Raw genomic sequence first — 23,665 nt, forward strand, 5'->3', positions numbered from 1 at the left:
TGTATTTGTCTTATTTTATCATCATATTAATATATACTTTACTCTAATACTTATCATATAACAAAAGCAAATATTTGGGATGGGATCTACTTTTATAATTATTACTTTAATTTTTTAAATAAATTTTAACATAATTGATATTATTTCGCGCTATATTCTCGTATTTTCGTACAAAATAATGTTTATTAGAAACCAAAAGTTTATATCGAGATAGTAGATTGTGGTTGTTATCAAAATTCCATAGAAAGGATCAAGATTGTTTTGTCCATTATTGTAGTGCGAGCGAGTGATAAGACGTGCTAGAAAGGGTCGGCATATTGGGCTCGCGCGGCGGGTAAAATACCTAATTTCGCCCGACGCCGAAATGTTATAACGCTCTTAAATATGTCTCAGGCCCTTGTGTGTTCATAATGTTTGTGTTGTCGCAATTAAGTAGGTATGACGTAACGAGGCATTTTTAATGTTTTTGTTGACTTCAACTTATAAAAATGGATGCCAGAAAGCTGCAAACTGCGATTAAGGGCCAGTTGCGTCAACCACATTTAGCAGACACATCATCGTCACGCAGCAGACGGCTATGGAACTTCCCATACAATCAAATTTAACGAACGCTTTAACGGTGACAGATGGTTTGGTGCAACCGGCCCTAAAGAAGGTCAACTCAGTGGATTTTACTGGATTTATTTGACATGCTAAGTAGATACTTTTGCTTGATCTATGGTATATATGACATCTGTGATTGTAATCCATGAAATCATTCACATACACAGCATATACCTAATGCTGTGTTTATGTTCCTCGGGCAGTATGTAAGTGTAAATAGCTACTCATTGTTAATCCAAGGTTATCTTTTCATTTAAAACATAAAACTGGATGGCTCATCCCTTCCTATAATAAAACTGAAGCAAATTATGGCAAATTGCCACTTTGCAGTAATTGTCTGAGCAGAATACTCTAGATTTTAGATAAAATGTGCATTAACATTTCAAGCTTAACTTATATAATGTACTTTACAACGGCAAAGTAATATTATATTCTCTTTTGACTTGAGCTTATCCACTTTGTGACAGTATGTACTAACTATTTTGTCTCAGTGATCCAAAGAGAATCAGATCTTGGACTCTGAAATGAAAGCACGCAGTGAGACAGTTGTGAAAACAATAAGAAATTTATTTATTTTTACCACAGAGGATCGAGTATTATAGAGAGTTACCGTCGAAGTAGGTAAAATATGTAATCACAGTGCATAGACTGCTATCCCTTGACACAGGCTTAAAACTTTTGAACCTCAGTTTTGACAATTCGGCCCATATTCTTAGCTTGACATGTTTTAAAATGTCAAATAATAATATCAGCGCCATCTAGCTGAGCGTACCCGAAAGGTGTAATGCCATCTAGGCCACCGTACCTTTTTCTGTATGGTACTGAGGTACGGTTTTTTCTTAGACTTTATCTGTCTATACGGAGTTATATATGTCTTTGCCCTCAGTCAAATTTTACGACACCCACAAAAGGATTACCTAAGGCGGCGGGAAAAATCTGAAGCTGTCACCAAAAATAATAAGAATCATCATCCTCCTTGCGTTATCCTGGCATTTGCCACGGCTCATGGGAGCGGTCCGCTTTGACAACTAATCCCAAGATTTGGCGTAGGCACTAGTTTTACGAAAGCGACTGCCATCTGACCTTCCAACCCGAAGAGTAACTAGGCCTTATTGGAATTAGCCCGGTTTCCTCACGATCTTTTCCTTCGCCGAAAAGCGACTGGCAAACATCAAATGACATTTCGCACATAACTTCCGAAAAACTAATTGGTATGAGCCGGGGTTCGAACCCGCGACCTCTGGATTGAAAGTCGCTCGCTCTCAAAAATAATAAGAATGAAATTCTATAAATTTATTTATAGAAATAAAGACAGTATAAAATCTTGACACGTCATGTAAGTGATAAAAACAACTCCATTTGAGTTATTTTCCTGTTCTCAAGAGAACATTATCATAATGAAAATCTAAAATTTAAGTAAATGCTTACATTGTCTCTAAGCACCCACGGGGTGAAATTATATGTGTTACGTGCTCAATTTATGGTACAGTCAGCACAATATGCTACGCGTATGAAGTAGGTAGGTATTCAAAAACTGAACACAACGTACTGTTATAAGAGTAAAAGATAAATGACGAGAATTTACGCGTAGTTTTTTTCGAACTTAAAATTGCAGCAATTTTAGTTTTTTAGTAAAGACAGCTAATTGTGTTGTGTTATTATGAAAGGAAGTACAACGCAAAATTAACTAATGACTTATAATAACCGTGTTTAGGGTCTACGTTTTATGCCACTTTATGTTTTTTTACAAGTACCTATGACATGACGTTAAAATGTTGTTATTATAAATGTAATTATTATTATAAATGTAATTCCATCACGATATACATTATTTTCTGGCAACCCTAAATCTAAACAGACATACCTACAACACGCACACAATAATTTGGTTGTTATTTTGATACTTACTGTGAAATGTTTCTGATTAACTTCTACTTCGTGTTTAATTTTTCTATTAGTGGGGTTATTACTGGCAGATTCGTATGGACGACCTTGCAAAATGTTAGCAAAAAAAGTCACTTGGCACAGGTTGTTCCTTGGGTTATTCTGAGCTATTTAAGCCCGGAGGAGGGGGGGGGGGGGGGGGGTAATGGTACATCTCTACACTCTGGGCTCTATATCTTCCCCCAGAAAGTTACCAGATCGAGTTTGGTGTCTTTGTCATATTGTCATATAATGTGAGGATGGGCTATTCATTTTTGAAACAATTTTTTTGCCCGTTCATAGAAAAAACGGAGAAAAATGAAAAATCACAAAAATATTCAATGAAAATTTTCAGAAATTCATCCATTACAATCAAATAGTTGCGAAATTAACTAAACAAAAAATATGTTGACATAGCCCAGTTACGAGTAGTATACGGAACAGAAGTGGATCACGTCAAGACGTGTCCTGGCGGTACGTCCACTACGTCTCTCGCAATTATTGGAAGAAAGAATAACAATCGCGCGTGCCACGCCATCCCGCAGCAGTCTAGTTCGCCACCATGCATCTACACTTGTAACATTTCGTTGTACTCATGGATTGTGACCGTGTCTGCAAAACCTAGATCGTCCACATTTAGTGTAACGTCCTGTTCAATGCCACGTAGTCCGGTCCGTCGCCATGGCCATGACTGTCACAAGTGTGGACCTAGCTTAGCTTCAAATGGCTTCAATGTATGCCATTATTATTGTCATTAACGTTATCTGTCGTGCTTTAAACTTAACATAATTCACAGTAAGTTCACACTATCTCTTAAAACTTTCAAGGGTGATAAAATCAAAATAGGTAAAAGTTATTTTTAAAAGTCGCTGAACATTTATATTGGTTAGTATAACAAATATAGCCTACAGTTTAATTTTTTGCTTTTATTACAGGGCCCACCCGGTACAGGAACTGTCATTTAGATGTCAGTACATATTTGTTTGATTTCGTGTGTAAACTCCTTTCATTTCCATTGTTCAGCCGCCATGATTCCAATTCCCGATTCGAAATTCGAATTCCATAACTTGATTAACTTTGCGTGTATTCCGCACTGTCATATGAATCGATTGCGGGTGGAAATAATTTATATGTACGGCTTTAGCGATAGCACTAGTAACACTGTTATCTGAATAACTATTGATCTTACATGAAACATTGAAACATTTATTTAAAATAACACAGTGAGTTACATATTAGTCTGGTCCCCACACTAGGCATAGCCTGACTTTTCATAATAAGAAGGCATTTACCTAAACTATTTAAAATTTTAATGTTAAATGCAGTATTTTTGTTAAATATCAATCCATACTAATATTACAAATAAGAAAAGGTGTGTCTGTTTGTTTGTCCGTCTTTCACGGCAAAACGGAGCGACGAATTAACGTGATTTTTTAAGTGGAAATAGTTAAAGGGATGGAGAGTGACATAGGCTACTTTTTATCTTTTCCTAACGCGAGCAAAGCCACAGGCAAAAGCTAGTTAAATATACTCTGTCAAACAAGTTTGTCAGTAAATAAGAACAAAGAAAACTATAGGTATCCTTTTCTATAGCACTATAAAGAAAAGGATGCATATAGTTTTCTTTGTTCTTATTTACTGACAGACTTGTTTGACAGAGTATAATAAACTAAAGCCTAATATTTTATAAACAACCCATCTTTAACTTTGGACTAATTTAATGTTCTCCATTCCGAGTGGACAGTTTTAGGCTACGAAATTTTAACATGAAGGTGTAATACTTAAAACAATTTACACCAATTCAACATAAAACTATTTGATAGTGGTAGTGTGCAAATGTTATCGTCATCAATAAAAATAAATAAGTACTTCAGGCATGCCGCACACACATGGTTCTATTGTTATTCTACCACCCCAATTAGTTCTACAAGCGAACAATGTCCATGAAGGTGACTTACAATTACTACAAAACGACATACATTATCCTCAAAATTGCTGTATTTATAAAGCTAATAGTCGTATAACTAGCTTCACTTACGATACACGCATCAGTGACAAGCATGGCGTTCAGAGACAAGGTAGTCTTAGTGACCGGCGGGAGTTCCGGCATCGGCAAAGCCATAGCCTTACATTTCTCTAAAGAAAAAGCTAAAGTAGTCATCATTGGTCGTACTAAAGCCACTATAGATGCAGTTAAGGATATTTGTACGGCGAACAGTGGGAATGAAGCTGTGGGGATACAAGCGGATGTCAGCAAGGACGCGGATGTTGAAATGATAGTAAATAAAATCACTGAAAAAATGGGAAGACTGGATGTGCTTGTGAATAATGCTGGGGTATTCATATCTGATGATATATTTACGGCTACTATGGCAAGCTTCGATGCGCATATAAACACGAATCTTAGAGGGACTTTTAACCTGACGAGGCTGTTTGTGCCACTTCTTATCAAGTCACAGGGTAAGTCTCTTACATTTAGGGCCACTTGCATCACCCGTTTAACTCAAGGTCAGTGGGTCAACTGTCAAATTCCATATGAAATGGTGCTCCATTTTCGTTGGTGCAAGTGACCCTTATAGTACGTTGCTTCTGGAAAGTTATGTATGAAAATATTGGCATAATTAATGGAAGATTTTTTTTGATTGGGATATGTACAATTGTACATTATAGGCCGAAGTTATTTTTCATCAACCCTCCCCATCTCTCCCCCCCCCCTCTGCGTCACCCCTCTTCCCCCCTTAAATAGCCGAAAATGCGGTTTTTCGTGATTTTTGACAAATCTGTTGCAGATACAGAAAAAGCGTGTAGGAATAAAGTAATCCTTAATAAATTTACTACAAATCATTCATTGACACTTTGGTTCTAGCACTTATAGTTTTCGCGTGATCCATCACGAAAGTTGGTCCTTTGCTGCAATTTTCTTTAGTGAATGTTAAGTTTACTCCCAAATTGCATACGAAATCTGTTTGATATTACTAAAATATTATAAACTGAAAATGGATTTCAGGGGGAAAAATCACTACCATGGGTGGAACTTGAACTCACGGCTTCTGGATTGAAACTCCAGGGCTCTACCAACAGCTACCGAAAGCTCATCCCGTCATCGATATACTATATGGATCAATGGTACTCCTAGCGACTACTACCGTGAAAATATTATGTCTTAAATAGTTACTGGAATTCCAAGACATATTGGAAATTCCACCCATGGTAGTGATTTTTCCCCCTTAATTTTAATTTAGTCATGGGTTACAATATTTTAGTCATATCAAACAAATTTCGACGATTTCGTAAGCATTTTGGGCGAAAACTTAACATTCATTAAAGAAAATTGCAGCAAAGGACCAACTTTCGTGACGGATCACGCGAAATCTATAAGTGCTAGAACCAAAGTGTTAATGAATGATTTGTAGTAAATTTATTAAGGATTACTTTGTTTCTACGCGCTTTTCCTGTATCTTCAACAGTTTTGTCAGAAATCGAGAAAAATCGCATTTTCGGCACTTTAAGGGAGGGTAGAGGGGTGACGCAGAGGGGGGAGGAGTGGGGAGGGTTGATGAAAAATAACTTCAGTCTATAACGTACATATTTCAATTTAAAAAAACCTTCCATTAATTATGCCGTAATTTTAGCTAATTTCCCCATACTATTAGTGGATAGTCCTACCCTAACGATGTTGCTTCCGGAGAAAAAATCCATAGAGGGAAGAAAGCTCAGCAAAGGGTGTCGTTTGTTAGGATCGGCAGTTACTATACACCTCTGCTACATGGAATACAGGAACATAAATGTTTATGGGAATTCGATCATCAACATCATAGACTTCTAGACAGAATCACTCTTCTGGTGGTTTACTAATTTTTAAATCTGATGAAAATGAAAATGAAAATGAAATATTTATTTTTCAAGTAGGCATATTACAATGCGCATACTTTTATGCGCTTACCCTAATTTTTAAGACAAGATTGTGTTCGGGCACCGCATGCTACCCTCTCTTACCTAGTTTTAAGTAGATTTAAGTAAATAATGTTTTTCTCAGTAAGTGATTTTGTAAAATCTTATGAGAAATAAATATCTTAAACCATAAACCATATGAACGTCAAATAAAGCTACGCCGGCTCTAACCCTACGCCTCAGCCTCGAGAAGATTTCAGTCCCCCCTCAGTTGGGAGGGGGGTATCCACTATGGGACCGGCAAGAAACTCGGCGGGCAACTTCTTTTCAAAACATTACATCTTATAACTAACATGCATTAAATAACAAGATACAATTTAACATGCAAAAGTATTCATCAAAGAATATGAACAGACTAGGTACTCTATGGAAATTAATTTCAATAAATTATATTATTGCTTAATAATACGTCGTTCTTCTTCAGAGAAAACATATCAAATTGTCACAGAAGAAAAAGATAATATGAATCTCAATATCATTAAATATGTAATTTACCTACACAACATAAAATATAAAATATTTGATGTGCTTTCTTATCTGAACTGTGTCCTCTATACATAATACAATTATTTTAATTGCTATTCGTTTTTTGTAGTTTCTGGTTCGGGCCATGCATTTTTGTCTGTCAAATAGTCCTCGACTCTGTAATAAGCCTTTAACATCAATGATTTTTTTAAGTAGTTCTTAAGAGCTGGGAGGGGTAATCTCAAAGCAGTGTCAGGTAACTTATTATAAAAATGAATGCATTGCCCAACAAATGACTTCTGTACTTTACGGACACGAAACTTCTTTATGGCAAGCTTATTTTTGTTTCTAGTGTTATAATTATGGATATCAGAATTCTTAGTGAAACAGTCTAAATTCTTAACAACATAAATTATACTATCATAAATGTATTGGGAAGCTACAGTTAAGATATTAATTTCTTTGAAGAGTTCTCTTACTGATTCACGTGTTCCTAAGTTGTAAATAGAACGAATGGCTCTCTTTTGTAATCTATATATATAAACGGCAAAGTCCTGAGTGACTGACTGACTGACTTAAATCAACGCACAGCCCAAACCGCTGGTCCTAGAGATTTCAAATTTGGCACGTAGATTCCTTATATAGTGTAGAGGAGCACTAAGAAAGGATTTTCCAAAATTCACCTCCTAAGGGGGTCAAATGGGGGTTCAAAGTTTGTATGGGGAAACAAAATTAGTTTGACTATTTTATTCGAAACTTCACAGGAAGATTCCTTAAGACATATGACTGACTACGTGTTTCAGGTTTTTTGAAAATTTAACCCCTAAAAGGGTGAAAAGGGGGCGATAAAGTAAAAAAATCAATATGGGTATCGTTTTTATGGTTAATCGGGTCGCTGATCACGATAAATACAACGTTTTTAAAATCTAACGAGGCGGAAGTGAAATACCTTCTCCCCTGTTGTGGTGCAATGGGGTTTAAATATATAAAAGAAGATATTGACTGACTGATTGACATATCAACACACAGCCGAAACCGCTGGTCCTAGAGATTTCAAATTTGGCACATAGGTTCCTTATATGGCGCAGAGGAGCACTAAGAAAGGATTTTTCAAAATTCTCCTCTTAAAAGGGTGAAATGGGGGTTCAAAGTTGGTATGGGGAAACAATATTAGTTTGTCTATTTTATTCGAAACTTCACAGGAGGATTCCTAAAAGGCATATAACTAATACATGTTTTAGGTTTTTTGAAAATTTGACCCCTAAAGGGGTGCAAAGGGGGTAAAGTCAAAAACACAATATGGGTATCGTTTTTATGGTTTATCGGGTCGCTGATCACGATAAATACAACGATTTTATAATCTAATGAGGTGGAAAAGAAACGTTCCCCCCTGTTGTTCTGCAATGGGGTTAAAATATCCAAAATAGCCATAAGTATAGCTTTAGTTTTTATCTTTACTTCTGGTTCAAGAGATTTCAAATTGACACGGAAGTTCCTTAGAGGAGCACTAAGAAAGGGTTTTTCAAAGTTCACCTCCTAGCATGATAATTTGACAGGGGCAAGGACAGGGACAGGGCCAGGGATAGGGACAGGGACAGGAACGGGATAGGGTTAGGGTTAGGGATAGGGATAGGGATAGGGATAGGGATCGGGATCGGGATAGGGATAGGGATAGGGATAGGGATAGGGATAGGGATCGGGATCGGGATCGGGATAGGGATAGGGATAGGGATAGGGATAGGGATAGGGATAGGGATAGGGATAGGGATAGGGATAGGGATAGGGATAGGGATAGGGATAGGGATAGGGATAGGGATAGGGATAGGGATAGGGATAGGGATAGGGATAGGGATAGGGATAGGGATAGGGATAGGGATAGGGATAGGGATAGGGATAGGGATAGGGATAGGGATAGGGATAGGGATAGGGATAGGGATAGGGATAGGGATAGGGATAGGGATAGGGATAGGGATAGGGATAGGGATAGGGATAGGGATAGGGATAGGGATAGGGATAGGGATAGGGATAGGGATAGGGATAGGGATAGGGATAGGGATAGGGATAGGGATAGGGATAGGGATAGGGATAGGGATAGGGATAGGGATAGGGATAGGGATAGGGATAGGGATAGGGATAGGGATAGGGATTGGGGTCGGAATAATCGGTCGGCAATCGATATCTAGGCAGTGTAAAATGCAGGTGGCTCAGTGGGAAGGGATTAGTATGTAGGCATCGGCGAGTATCCTGCATCCGTAATAACTATTACAATGTACTGTAAGAAGATCGTTGTTTTGCTTGCCTATTATATGTTTACGTTTGTAATAAGTATAATGGAAAAAAATGAAAGGGATAATGCAAGGAAGTACTTTTTACCCTACCGACCATAGCGTCGAGATACTGGCTATGTGGGTTGTATGAAGTTTCCCCAGTATAAATATTTATATAGGTAAAATACATACATATTCGTACCTACTACCTACGTTGTGGTCGCTGTGTAACAATTCTATAATCATTGCGAAAATTTCTTTAAAAACAATAGTAATATGTGTAAGGTACAGTCAGCCAAAACCGGACCGTACAGCAAATAGATCAGTTACAATGGCCCCCCAGTCGAGAATTGCCCCGCTTTACCTTAATCGAAATAATCGCGGACAGATGTACCTACAAAGAAACCTACGGATCCAAATGAAAATCTTATTTTTTGTAAACGTTTCAATAAGAATACTTTTATTACGCGGGCGAAGCCGCGGGTAAAAGCTAGTACAAAGATAGTCTGTATGTCAGCTGCTTTGCCCCAAACCAGAATACCGTATGACATTACACTGTGAAAATAACTATGATACACTAGGCGAGCTGTCTCAACATTAGTCAGTTGCCTGATTCTCCTAACGGCGTATGCGGCTGAACTTAATTTGCTTGCTAGTTTCCTTATATGAGGACTCCATTGTAGATTTTTGTCCAATGTTAAGCCAAGGAACAGTGTTGTATCTACCATCTCTAAGCATTCATCATTCAAAAGTATTTTTGTATCGATTGGTTTAACATTCGGCAGAGAGAATCGAATACATTTGGTTTTCTTAGAATTAAGAAGTAAATTGTTGACAGTAAACCACTGCAGTACATCAGCTAACGTGCTATTAATTACATTGTAATCCGTAGATTTTCGGTCAACATTAAAAAGCAGTGATGTATCATCAGCAAAAAGTACTATTTCACAAAAGTTTTTTACTATACATGGCAAATCATTTATATAAACCAAAAACAGGAATGGACCTAAAATTGAGCCTTGTGGCACTCCTAATTGGACAACAGTCCCGCTAGAGCGAGTTTTGTTAACAACTACTGTTTGTGTTCTATTGCTAAGGTAAGAAGACATAAAGTTTAGGGCATTTATAGACAAACCATAGTGTTCTAATTTCAAAATGAGCGTTCCATGATCCACACAATCAAAGGCTTTTGAAAGATCACAAAATATGCCAATTGCATCACAAGAATTTTCCCAAATATTATATATATGTTTAATGAGTACCGAAGCAGCATCGGTCGTGGAACGGCCCCTTGTGAAACCGAACTGTTTGCTTGTAAGTAATCTATGTCTGTTGAAGTGTCCCAGTAGATCATTTAACATTAGCTTCTCAAAGACTTTACTTAGAACAGGAAGTATTGATATGGGACGGAAATTGGTTATATCACTCGAATCACCCGATTTAAAAAGCGGTATGACTTTGCTACATTTCATAAGATCTGGAAAGGTGCCTTGTGAAATTGAAATATTATATATTACGGCCAAGTAAGGTGCTATTATATCTATGACATGACTAATTACTTTAACTGATGTTCCCCATAAGTCTTCCGTTTTCTTTAAATTGAGTGACTTGAATGTTTTAACAATATTTACAGAGTCTACTTGACTAAATTCAAATGAATTATTACATTTCTTAACATTAGCACAAAGTAATGAATGGGCTTGAGCCGCAGAAGAATGTAAACATTTTTTGGTGTTAACGGCTATGTTTGAGAAATAATCTTCGAATGCCGAGGCAACATCGCTGTTCGACACTATTTGTTGATTATCTGATACAATGTTGACTTGACAATCGCGTGATTTACATTTACCAGCTTCTTTATTTATAATACTCCAAGTTGTTTTCACTTTGTTGTCCGACACTTTCAATTTAGAACTAATAAAGTTTTTCTTGGCAGTTAAACACACTTTCTTGAAGATTCTTGAGTAGTTTCTTACATAGTCCAGGAATTCTGAATTCTTGTTCAGCTCTCTCTCACCATAAAGTTCATAAAGTCTTTTTCTACTTTTGTGAATACCTACAGTAGCCCATTCACTAAACTTTGTTTTAACTTTTGACCCACTAATAGATTTCACTTTGAAATTGTTATTAAATTGATTCAGAATTACATTGAAAACTTCTTGATACAAATGATTACAGTCATAATGCGAAAATGGTATTATAGACAAACTATGTTGAATTTCATTTTTGAATGATTCCAAGCGAGATCCAGTAATGGGTCTATATGTTATTGTTTGTGGAGTATCATGTATAACGTTTAAGAAAGCTGCCCTTTGGCCGCTGTGATCGGAATGAAAACAGTTAAATAATTTCTTATCTATACATTCACAGTTACAAAAAATATTATCTAGGCATGTTGCACAAGTCACACCTACCCGGGTAGGTTCAAGAAATAAATTAAATAAATTAAATGATTTAAACAAACAGAGCATTTTAACAGTATTACTAGATGACTCGAGCAAGTTAACATTAAAATCTCCACATACAATAACATGTTTTTGGCCCTTGCACACTAACTTCAGAACATTTTCCATTGTAGATTCAAATATGCTGAAGTCAGCTGATGGTGGTCTATAAACACATACAATAATATATCTGTCTAATTCAACACATGAAATTTCTATAGTTCTTTCTATGGAATATTTTACAACATCTTTGCGCTCTTTACACTTCATACAATTTTTAACAATAATAAGGGAGCCACCATGAACAGCAGATTTTCTGGCAAAAAAAACTAGCTAATTTAAAATTAACATAATCAAATATCAACTGTTCTTGTTTCAACCAATGTTCAGTAATACACATAACTTCAACATTATTACTATCTAAAAATAATCCTACTTCTAATTCTTTGCTGGAAAAACCCTGAATATTCTGGTGAACAACGTTCATACTCAGGTGTTTTTCCGCTGTCTTACAATCTAGTTTAAATGAGGCATGGGGTCCTTGGCTTTGTCAGCTGACTGAGACTTATATATAACACTATTACATCTATTTGGCTCAATATTGAAGGCCAATAACTCCACTAAATATACAAAAAATTTCTTTGGCAAAAATACCTTCCGTGGAGCTAGCATGAAGCGCTCAATGAATTTATTTAAGTCAAAGAAATGGTACTTTTTATTAACAGCTATGGCATGGTACATTAAAGAATTGTAGTAAGTAATAATAGTAAGTAGTAAGTAGTAATGATTTACGTTCGACCATTAATATAATATTGCTTTTGCGATCCTTATCTTATTCGTCAAAATGTTCATTGTACAATTGAAAAGGTTATGATCATAACTCAAACGATAATAGCCAATAATAGATTCAATAGCTCTTTATTATAATAATTGTACGTTTGCGTGCAGGTAATGTCATCAACATATCCGGAGTGGAAGCGGTCAAGTATTGGGAAGGGCTCTTGACTGACAGCCTGTCAAAGGTGGCGATCCAGCATTTGACTAAGTATGTTGCTTACGAACTGGGACCGAAGAAGGTTCGCGCTAACTCTGTAGCACTTGGCTATGTGACGGGCACGAAGATTATAGAGAGAGCGAATATAGGTGAGATTATTATTATGATAATAATGTAGTTGTAATGAGATCATTTGTTTTCATGAGTTAATATTTTTTCCAAAACTTGTCTTTAGTTTTGTACTCTTCGAAGTACCAGTGTGCATAGCCGAATGCACAAACCCTCACGAAACGCTCACGATAATATCTCTTTCGTAGCTATCAATCTCTATCGGTCTTTCGTATTGGCGCGATAGAGCCAGACTACATTTCTGCGGCGTTTCGGTGGCGTTTCGCGTCGTAGAAATGCCATTCGGCTACGCGGCTAGGCTCGTTGTACCAGTATAAATTTTATACATTACTAGCGACCCGCCCCGGCTTCGCACGGGTACTATACCTACATGTAAACCTTCCTCTACAATCACTCTATCTATTAAAAAAAACCGCATCAAAATCCGTTGCGTAGTTTTAAAGATTTAAGCATACATAGGGACATAGGGACAGAGAAAGCGACTTTGTTTTATACTATGTAGTGAAGTAGCTTTGCGGTGCGGTGCTACTACAAAATCCACCAATTAGGTAGGTACATAAATGTCGATTTTTATCTGATTGGTGGATTTTGAAATTTGCTGTCAGAAAGACCTGGCTCCTCAGTATCGCCGAAAGATATTACCATGTCAGCCCTTTATCGCCATCTGCTGAGCCTCTCTCGATTTACAAGGGTTTTTCAAGAACATTTAATTTCCCAGATCCCGAGGAGTTCGGTCGAGGGTTCCTTCCAAGCGTGCCCCTAGGAGAGTTCATCAAGCCTGAAGATGTGGCGAAGACAGTAGCGTTCATTGCCAGCGACGCGGCCAAACATATCACTGGACAGAACATAATTATGGATGGAGGATTCAGCTGCTATTAGTGATAGTCAAAATCAACCTTGACAAATTGATATTTACCAAGATTTCAAGATGAACCTTGAAATCTTGAATCTTGGAAGAATCTTAAAATCTTGGTGAGATATATCTTTTCTAATAGCTATCATACAATGTTGTATGTATTGGTTCTATTTAAAAGACAACACTGTTTGTGACTGTACGAAAATGTGTGTACTTTTTAAATTACATTTCTTTTATATTGTTAAGTAAAGGGACAAAAATGTAATTAATTAACATGGTTTGGATTTAGGGTTGGACAAAATGAGATTTGTGAATAGTTTGATATATATTAAATTTGTATTTTTACATACCAACTTTAATATTTGAATTAGCCATGTTTATTTTTACGGTATAACTGAAGTAAATTCATCAGTTTCATCAGTTGCCTATATTATATTAAATAGATCGGAGGCAGACTTTGACAGCCGACCGCTTAGCAAACAAAGTACATCCTACTTTAAGTGTACGGTGAGCCATTGACAACGCTATCTAGTGACTCACCTTCAAGTTGGTAAAGAAGTGCTGTGTTCGGTGCACGACCGACAACGGCGCATGATAGTGCGCGGAGCGCGAGCAGTATGCATCCTAAGTACCTAAGTATTCTACTGCGACACATTGATAACGCCATCTACCGGACGAATGAGAACTCACTTTCAGGTTGGTAAAGAAACGCTGCGTGCGGATGTACGACGGACAGTGGCGCATGGTGGTGCGCGGCGCGGGTGACGCGCATGATAGCTCGGAGGCAGACTTCGACAGCCGCCCTCCTACTAACAAAGTATCCATTCTACTTAAGTCTACTATGAGGCATTGACAGCGCCATCTAGTGACTCACCTTGAGGTTGGTAAAGAAGTGCTGCGTGCGATGTACGATGGACAGTGGCGCATGGTGGTGAGCGGAGCGCGCGCGCGGCGGCGGCGTGCGCGGCGCGGGAGACGCGCATGATAGCTCGGGGGCAGACATCGACAGCCGCCCTCTTACAACAAAGTATCCATCCTACTTAAGTCTACTATGAGGCATTGACAGCGCCATCTAGTGACTCACCTTGAGGTTGGTAAAGAAGTGCTGCGTGCGATGTACGACGGACAGTGGCGCATGGTGGTGAGCGGAGCGCGCGCGTGGCGGCGGCGTGCGCGGCGCGGGAGACGCGCATGATAGCTCGGGGGCAGACATCGACAGCCGCCCTCTTACAACAAAGTATCCATCCTACTTAAGTCTACTATGAGGCATTGACAGCGCCATCTGGTGACTCACCTTGAGGTTGGTAAAGAAGTGCTGCGTGCGATGTACGACGGACAGTGGCGCATGGTGGTGAGCGGAGCGCGCGCGTGGCGGCGGCGTGCGCGGCGCGGGAGACGCGCATGATAGCTCGGAGGCAGACTTCGACAGCCGCCCTCCTACTAACAAAGTATCCATTCTACTTAAGTCTACTATGAGGCATTGACAGCGCCATCTAGTGACTCACCTTGAGGTTGGTGAAGAAGTGCTGCGTGCGATGTACGACGGACAGTGGCGCATGGTGGTGAGCGGAGCGCGCGCGTGGCGGCGGCGTGCGCGGCGCGGGAGACGCGCATGATAGCTCGGAGGCAGACTTCGACAGCCGCCCGCTGAGCGCCTCGGACCGCTCTGTTGACAAACGTTTATAGTATGAATTTTTGGAAACGAACGTTTCTAAACAAAGGTATTGTTCCTTTTGTGTTGCGCTTCTGTTTAGGCACGTGCTAAGACAACAAGTTAGTTTAAAAAGCAACTGTATCCTGATAGTTGTAAGGTTACAATCTGTGCAGGAGCAAATTTGAGATAGATTGTTTTGGAAATGTGAAGCGATAGACCACACCGGTATAGGTGCGAATACTGCGAATACACAGCGCCTATAATACTTTGATACTTGGTAAAGTAGGGTAAGATCTATTTTGCATTCAAACGTTGTCGATGTCTTCCATAAGGTCCTTAATAAGTATATCCAGGGAAAAAAAGGCAGCCTACGAGAATACTATCGTCTTCTTTCGCCTTAAAACTCATGTGTAAAGTAAATTTGGAAACGATTTAGTAGTGCTACTTTATTGACTTTGTATTATGTTAAAATCTTAGATGTCCTCTAGCAAGTTGTAATAAGCTTATTGCCACCTTCAATTTTATGTTAACGGATTTGCCGACAAAAATTACCAATAATATCCAAAGTACGACGAGCGATAAAATATTAATTGGTATTTTTTAAATTACTAGACACAAAATAAAAAGCGGACGATATTGAAGCATTCTGCATATTCGCAATGGCTATATCAAATTTTACGACCTCAAAGCTCATGAAATAAAACGTATTTGTGGCTGAATCATACTGTGTAAAACGTTGAAATGTCACGCTATGATAAAGTTTCGATGTAGCACAATGTTGGAGTGAAAAGCAAAAGGAAAGTTTAAAACATAATATTGTCTTCGGTTACCGCGATAGTTACTCATGAAATAAAACTATGGAAACGGATTAAATCGCGTATAATTAATTTAAAAATACATCCCGACGTTTCGAACTCTTTACAGCGTTCGTGGTCAACGGGTGACTGAGGAAAAATTACAATGTGCAAAAGCTACCCACATAGAAGAAATATTAACGAACCATGACCACAAATAATATAGATTTCTAAGGCAGGTTCACACACTATATAAAGCTAGTTATACAATATTCAAAAAAATTACCATTACTTTGTTAAAAAATAATTAACCAATGAATCTACACAAAATAACAAACTGCAAATGTCCAACACCATACAACACAAATGCCTCACAGCCTTCGTCGTGCTTGTTCCATTATCAGATGTACTACTGGATCCCAAGCCAATTCATTCAAGCAATTCATTAACGCGATTTAATCCGTTTTCATAGTTTTATTTCATGGAAAGTTTAAAGTTACAAATGACTTTACCTACAACGAAATGGATATTTTAAACCTTAGAGTTTACAAAGAGCTAAATTACATCATAATAGAACAAAATATCCTACGTATAAAATAACCTAACCACTAAATCATAGAATGAAGATTAAATTTGTTACATGTACCTATCCAAAATCGAATGAATCTTTTCTTCTAAATATCATACATAATTTAAGAACTACACATGTAAGGAAAAACCCTCTTCAAATAGTTGGCGATATTACATAGTGACTTGATTCGACAGGTAACACAATAAAGTTTCCAAACATCCACGGCCTACGCAATATTTACTGTATTTCCAATTCCCAAACCACCTTCCCATTTGATAACATTTGACATCCCTTCGGGTCGCTAACTAGTTTGATGTCCTACGCCCTACGCATCGACAACAATGTTGCAACTCAAGCCAGCCTAGCCGAAATGACAATCGTTAACGCTAGACGCCGATTGAACGCAGTCTGGCTCTGTTGCGCCAATACGGAAGAGCGATAGATAGCTAGCTACGATAAGGATATTATCGTAAGAGTTTGTGCAGTTAGCTAGGTACATACCCTGATTGCCTAGCCAACAACGTCACAATCGCTTATGGCCCAGCCACGACATTGGTCTAAGCGCGACAGCGGTGAGCGGCAGCCATACATTGGAGTGAGACACAGCGATGGGACTTTTCATTCGCACGTATGGCTGCCGCTCACCGCTGTCGCGCTTAGACCAATGTCGTGGCTGAGCCGTTACGCTTCGCATGCGTATCGTAGCTACTAGCTGACCCTACGAGTATCGCTCTTCTGTGTACGTAGCCAAAAAGCACAAACGCTCACGAAACGAAACGCTCGTAGATATCTATCTCTATCGCTCTTGCGTATTGGCGCGACAGAGCCAGACTACCTTTCGCGGCGTTTCGTTTTCGTTTCGCGTCGCTGAAGGGCATTTTCAGAATTTGGGTCCCCCCAATTAGCGTAAGTTGTTAACAAAATTTAACTCGCTGTCAGTTTTGTGACGACAATTAAGCAAAAATCTGTATAATTTTTTTTTTATTATTATAAATGGGCTTACGAGTACTCTTGACCACAGACTAGCCAAAGGCAAAGACGTGGCCTGCGATGGAGTGAGCTCGCCCAGAAGATGCCTGTTCACTCTTGATTTGAAGGTTGCCGGGTTATATGAGCTCGGAAATATATATAATATTTTACTTATTTCACATTCTGAATGTAGATTATCGCATAAGGTTTATGTAATTAACGCAAAAACTATATTTTTATTGAAATTTCATGCTTAATTATCGTCTCAAAAACTGACAGCGAGTTAATTTTTGTTAACAACTTACGCTAATTGGGGGGTCCGAAATTCTGAAAATGCCCAGAAATGCCATTCGGCTACGGTAGCTGTAGTGGCGCGACAGAGCCAGACTGCGCTGCGTTTCGAATCGAAATTCAATCTTTGAACATGGCGATCGAAACTTTCGATCGCACAATCACACAAATAAATGCCCTTACCGGGATTCGAACCCAGGACCGTGGCTTAGCAGGCAGGGTCACTACCGACTGAGCCAGACCGGTCGTCTATTCGTTGCATCTATCATACTGACATTTATGCAAAGCGATATGCACAGCGTTTGATTGCTTTGGGTGATGTACCGGTACAGCTGCCACCAACCACCCCCAACTGTAATAAACACTGTTCCATTCAGCCGCTAGCCCCCATAGGTCAATACCATATGCAAGGATTGAATTTATGTATGCGTAATATGCCGCACGACGGTTCTCGCACGAAAGTGCCGGAGTAAACCGAGATTAGGTACAAAGACAGTGCAAACGACGCTTTAGTAAGTAGGCCTAAGTTGAAATTAAATCTAAAATGTAACTTCAAATCATACATGAAGAGGAACTAAACGGACACGAAAGTGAAAATAAACCACAATCCACGCCGAGGGTAGCGATATAATCTTATTTATTGCTAAATTTATTACGACTGTTTCATATCTCATGCTGTATCATAAAACCTGGCGGGCAAGCACGGTAGCGTAATATAGCCCATCGCGTCAGTCCGTCCTGTACGTTACCCCACTTTCTGTAAGTTGCGAAAAGGACGCACCGACGCAATTAGGCTATATCACACAGGGTCTCCCCTAACCTATCGACGCGGAATTGGTTTTTGCCGACCAAAAATCGCTCGTTAGTCTGAACAATGCATACGGCGTCTTTCAGAGACGACGTCGCGTATAAACGTCTTCATACAACGAGCGATTTTTAGTCGGCTAGACCCGATTCCACGTCGATAGGCTCGGGGAAGCGTGCTAAGCCTGCTGGATATTGTGCGGGTTAATTTCATGGCTAACTAGATGAATTTCTCGGAAAGATGTGGAAACAAAACAAAGTGAGCGAGGTCGGAAGGTTCATTAAAACTCAGAATGAGCGGGGTTTGAAGTTGAAGTAAGTACGAGTATGTACTTCGTGTGGGTGAACCACGTATACTAATAGCACAGTATAATAAAGAGTACTATCGTACAGTACGGCCGCTCCCGCTACCCGCTGAAAGCGCCGCCCACCCCCTTCTTGTTGCTTCGCAGTTACCGCCTGTCAAAAACGCGAACAGTCAACCTGTCACATCTCACCCATACAAGCATGGTACGCGTTCACCTACACGAGCTTAGAATGTGTGCTAGGAACGCGCCTCTTTCATATATTTGATCGCCAGTGTCCGAGATGTGCTTATAGGAAGGAAGGAGATGGGACATGCCGGACGATTGGTATTGAATACGCCTGTCGAACGTTTTTGAACCCGCACAAAGCACATAATTATGTGAGTGTGCACGGAAAAACGTCCCACTTTGTCGATTGCTATAAAGCCGCTTTTTCAGTTTATTAATATAAAGATACAAGTAAATCTCGCCTTAATGGTAACCGACAAAGTGGGACGTTTTACTAAACACACTCACATATGTAGGTACACATACAGATTTATCGCGCATTTTACTTCAGAGGTTTACATTTAGAGACATTTAACACCCAGAATCCAATTATTCTGTCTGCTCAGCAGACCTGAAATTTGTCGCTTTCCGGCCTCCGGGCAGAAAATTAATGAATGATGATGAATTAATGAATTTTACACAAGAGTTCTACAACGTAGTATAAATAAAGGTAGGTATATGTTGGTTCGGGGTTTCTGCCGATTGGTAAAACAAGAAGATTCTATTAATTGATAAGATTATGTGCCTGATCTAAATGTCACGTGGATAGCAAAAATCAATACCAGCTTCAACATTTAACTAAGGTACAGCGGGACAAATCTCAACAGGGGGGCAATTGTAATTAATCCATTTTTTCCATTATTACACTATGATGTTGACTTCTACATGTATCCACTGAACACGACTACATATATAACCGGTGGACACTTTATTTAATAATGCAAACACTGTAACATGGAAAAAATGGACCAGTTACATTTGCCTATCAGTCTAGATTTGCCCCGCTGTACCTTATATAGACAAATTAGTTTGTCTTAGAGCGTTTTCACACTATCCGATCCGATATCGGATGTAGGAAGGATGTCAAAGGCAAAAGTGTCAAAGACGGCGTCTTTAATATTAAGGATGTTGGTCCTACATCCGATATCGGATCGCATAATGGGAAAACACACTTACATTCATATGTAGGTATTTGTATAATACAGTGAAACCTGGTTAAGTGGGACCTGGATAAGTGAGAAACCTCTTTAGCTGGGACCCAAGGTGCGGTCCCGACACTTTCGCACCGATTTACCTCTGTTAGTGAGACAAAACAGACCTCTATAACTGAGATAGCCTTTTCGATTTTTTAGTCACATTTCCCTCTATTAGTGAGACAGAGCGTGTATTTTACCTCTGTTACTGAGACTATATTTGAAATGTATATTCACTTAATTGTTTGTTAAGAATTTTATAGAAATTTACCTCTGTATCTGAGATACAGTCAGTCTATGACCTCTGTAACTTGGACTTTATTGAAAATCTATTTCCATATTTTTAATAACTCTTTACGCGATTGATTCTTTGTGTTTAGGTGAGTTTAAGGGTTTTCTTTTAAGTAATTAAAACTAAAATTTCGATTTGTAACATAAAAATTATAAAATAAAATATAAAATATAACTTTCATAATATAAAATTTCTATGACACAATGACATATGACATGTCTTATATATTATTTAAAGGCTTATTTACCTTTTCTTTTAGCATGCAACTAATAATAACTATATGAAAAACACCTTATCACCTCTATAACTGACACATCCCCTATTCTGGCCTCTATTAGTGATACCCTCTGTAAGTGAGACAAACTTTGTATTATACCTATCTAACTGAGACCCTGAATAATATAAGTGGAATACCTCTTTAAGTGAGATAAATTTTGTCGTCCCTTGAAGTCTCACTTATCCAGGTTTCACTGTATTAATATAAGAGTTAGGAATTATATACAGGAATGTTTAAAATTCGTAACTTGACGAATGTTTTTTGGCACTTATTTAATGAATTTCCTTTCGAAAATGATTAATTCTTTTTACAAACTTTTATTCAACTTGCCTTGTTAGTATGTTAGTGTGCGTCAAAATGTAGAAGCTGGATTTGACCCACTTCCCGGTTTTCAATTGAGCTGAAATTTTGCACACACATGTAAATCACGTGACAATGCAATATTATGGTATCTTGGCGCTGACCTGATGATGGAGCAGAAAGGTGGTCATAGGAACCCTGTCATGAAACGTCGTATCCCCATCGAGTAAGGGGTTTTTAGAAACGTCTCGGAGAGCAGTAGATGACTTTTGAAAGAAAGGTACAGTCGGCGATAAAAGCTTGTGCCAAAAATGAAATTTTTGCAAAAAACTTATTTCTATTCCTGTGCCAGCCCCCGGCCGGCTTTAACGCATTGATAGGAAGCCTTTTAATGGATATAGCGTGGGTGCGCGGGGAGCCGGCCGGGGCTGGCGGCGGCACGGGGAAGTGCGAGCGACAGCGTTGAGTGAAGGAACAGAGGGGAGGCCGACGCGTCACAGGAAACAATGTGAATTTCACGAAAGTTATTCTAGAAAAATATTAAAAAGTAAGTGCATCGTCGTAGATAACGGTGTTTAACTGAGTCAAAGTACTCGTGGCGTCTTACAAAGCGTTGGCGTGGCGTACCCACGTCACTGGCCTTTTATCATCTCCTTTAAATTGCCGGTTGCATTAAATACTATTTTTAATAGGTACGTACTTTATTTGCTTAATAGCGTGTTTTACAAACTGTTTAAAATTACTTGTAAGTCAGTTGTCGTGTTAACAACTTTTGTGATCAGACAAGCCCCTTCAGTTCGTTGACCTTTGACTTTTAATCAAATTAAACTTACTACAGTAAATTAATGTATGTCTGCGAAATTCAATGACCGAAACGTAGGTGCGCAATAAAAATATGAAATCAAGTATTTTAACTTTGTAATGCACAATTAACATGCACATTGTTATTGAAAATAAATAAATAATACGGATTTGCTCAATATTACTCGTATGATATGCGTTGGATTTAAGTAGATTATATAAAGCATAATAATGCCTGTATTAATCGACTTATTTTTTCCACATTTTCTATCTACACGGTAGTATGATAAAATTGATAAAGCCTATCACGTGCTGCACTATGATACACATGCACATATCCTGCACAGCTGCTGGTATGCCAGCTGCGTAAAAAAATAAACAAAACCCAGTCTATGATATGAAAATAACAGTCATAAAACTGGTGAAAATATAATCGCGTAACCGAATAAAAAATGCAGAACCAGAACATGCGATGTTTCGTGACACTTTTTGTCACTCGCTTTAATTTCAGATATGGCCCTCGGACTAACATTTGGTTAACAATTTCATTATCAAAACGTGACAAGCGAGTTTGTTCAAACTTCATAGATGATGAAATAAGTTGTTGATTACTTAATACGAGTAGGTAGGTTTTTATTTTAAAATGGTCCACCCATGCTCTCTGAAGTTAATGCATTTAACTTTTTTAAACTAAATAGCTTATTATGATTTCTGAGTTACTTTCCAGGTTTTGGAAGTTTTTTGCATAGGTACACCTGTATTTGTATGTAGGTACAGTCAACCAATTGGAACCCTAGGCCACTGTAGAACTATGTCATGGTGACGTTATAATCAGATTGTAAGAAATCTCTTACCGCTTGTCATTTTGACATGGTTGTAGAGTGGTCTAGGGTTCCAATTGGTTGACTGTACTCCTTCTAAATAACTTTCTTATTTTTGAAGCAATTATCATACATTTACATTCAACACTAGTTTGTAGGTAAATAACCATTTATACAGTATTTATACAGTAATAATATTGGTTAAATTCTAAATAAATTTAGACTTAACTAGTGTTGAATGTAAATTTAAATGGTCTTCTGGCAGCATAAAAAAAGTAAACTATCATAAAACCTACAAATAGTGGTGCCATTAGCCCGTCCTATATAAATTCTACCCTCTGGGGTCAGTCGTTTGGGTAAAGTAGACAAGTACTGGCTATATTTAACTCAGACCCATATAAACTATAAGAGTTGACATAATTTACTAGTCGCTAGTCGGTCGAAACCCTTATCGGAAAAAGGTATTACAGCTTACAGTAAGCCTCAACCATGGCTGATAAGGCTGTCACTTTTGAGAAAAAAACGTGTTTTTTCCTCTGCCTTCAAATCCTCAGAACGCTCACTACGCTCGCGGTTCAATATTGGAATCTTTCGCTATCTCGGGTATCAGTATTGGCACGTGCGATTAAATAGTAATTTCCCACCATGTAAAACAAATAACTATTATATAGGTCTTTGCATCTTCCTCGTTCTGTACTTATTACTTATTAGTGCAAAAAACTAGGTTACACACACACACACAGGCGTTAGCGATTATGTCAGTGTCAATAAACTCGTAGCTGTACATAAGTATTCGTTTTCGCTCATTAACCCTCCACACTAAGTATTCACTGGGGGTATAATTATACAACGAGTCGCGAGGGACACTTGAGCCACTTAATTTACGGCATTACGAGGGTTACACCAATTACGA

General features: G+C 38.4%; 2 protein-coding genes across 2 annotated transcripts in view; one reads left to right on the top strand and one right to left on the bottom strand.

Annotated features, from left to right (window-relative positions):
* Nucleotides 1–23,665, bottom strand: part of LOC125239236 (multiple C2 and transmembrane domain-containing protein-like) — a 48,689-nt gene that overhangs the window by 11,126 nt on the left and 13,898 nt on the right. The window contains exon 2 of the mRNA XM_048146772.1: nt 15,138–15,298. Within this exon, the coding sequence (XP_048002729.1) occupies nt 15,138–15,298 (161 nt within the window). The remainder of the gene's footprint in view (nt 1–15,137; nt 15,299–23,665) is intronic.
* Nucleotides 4,421–13,979, top strand: LOC125234607 (3-oxoacyl-[acyl-carrier-protein] reductase FabG-like). Its single transcript, XM_048140933.1, has 3 exons — nt 4,421–4,986; nt 12,602–12,796; nt 13,495–13,979. The coding sequence occupies exons 1-3, from the start codon at nt 4,587–4,589 to the stop codon at nt 13,653–13,655; spliced, it is 756 nt and encodes a 251-aa protein (XP_047996890.1). The 5' UTR covers nt 4,421–4,586; the 3' UTR covers nt 13,656–13,979.

This window comes from Leguminivora glycinivorella, chromosome 2 (genome assembly GCF_023078275.1).
Source record: "Leguminivora glycinivorella isolate SPB_JAAS2020 chromosome 2, LegGlyc_1.1, whole genome shotgun sequence".
Classification (NCBI taxonomy): domain Eukaryota; kingdom Metazoa; phylum Arthropoda; class Insecta; order Lepidoptera; family Tortricidae; genus Leguminivora; species Leguminivora glycinivorella.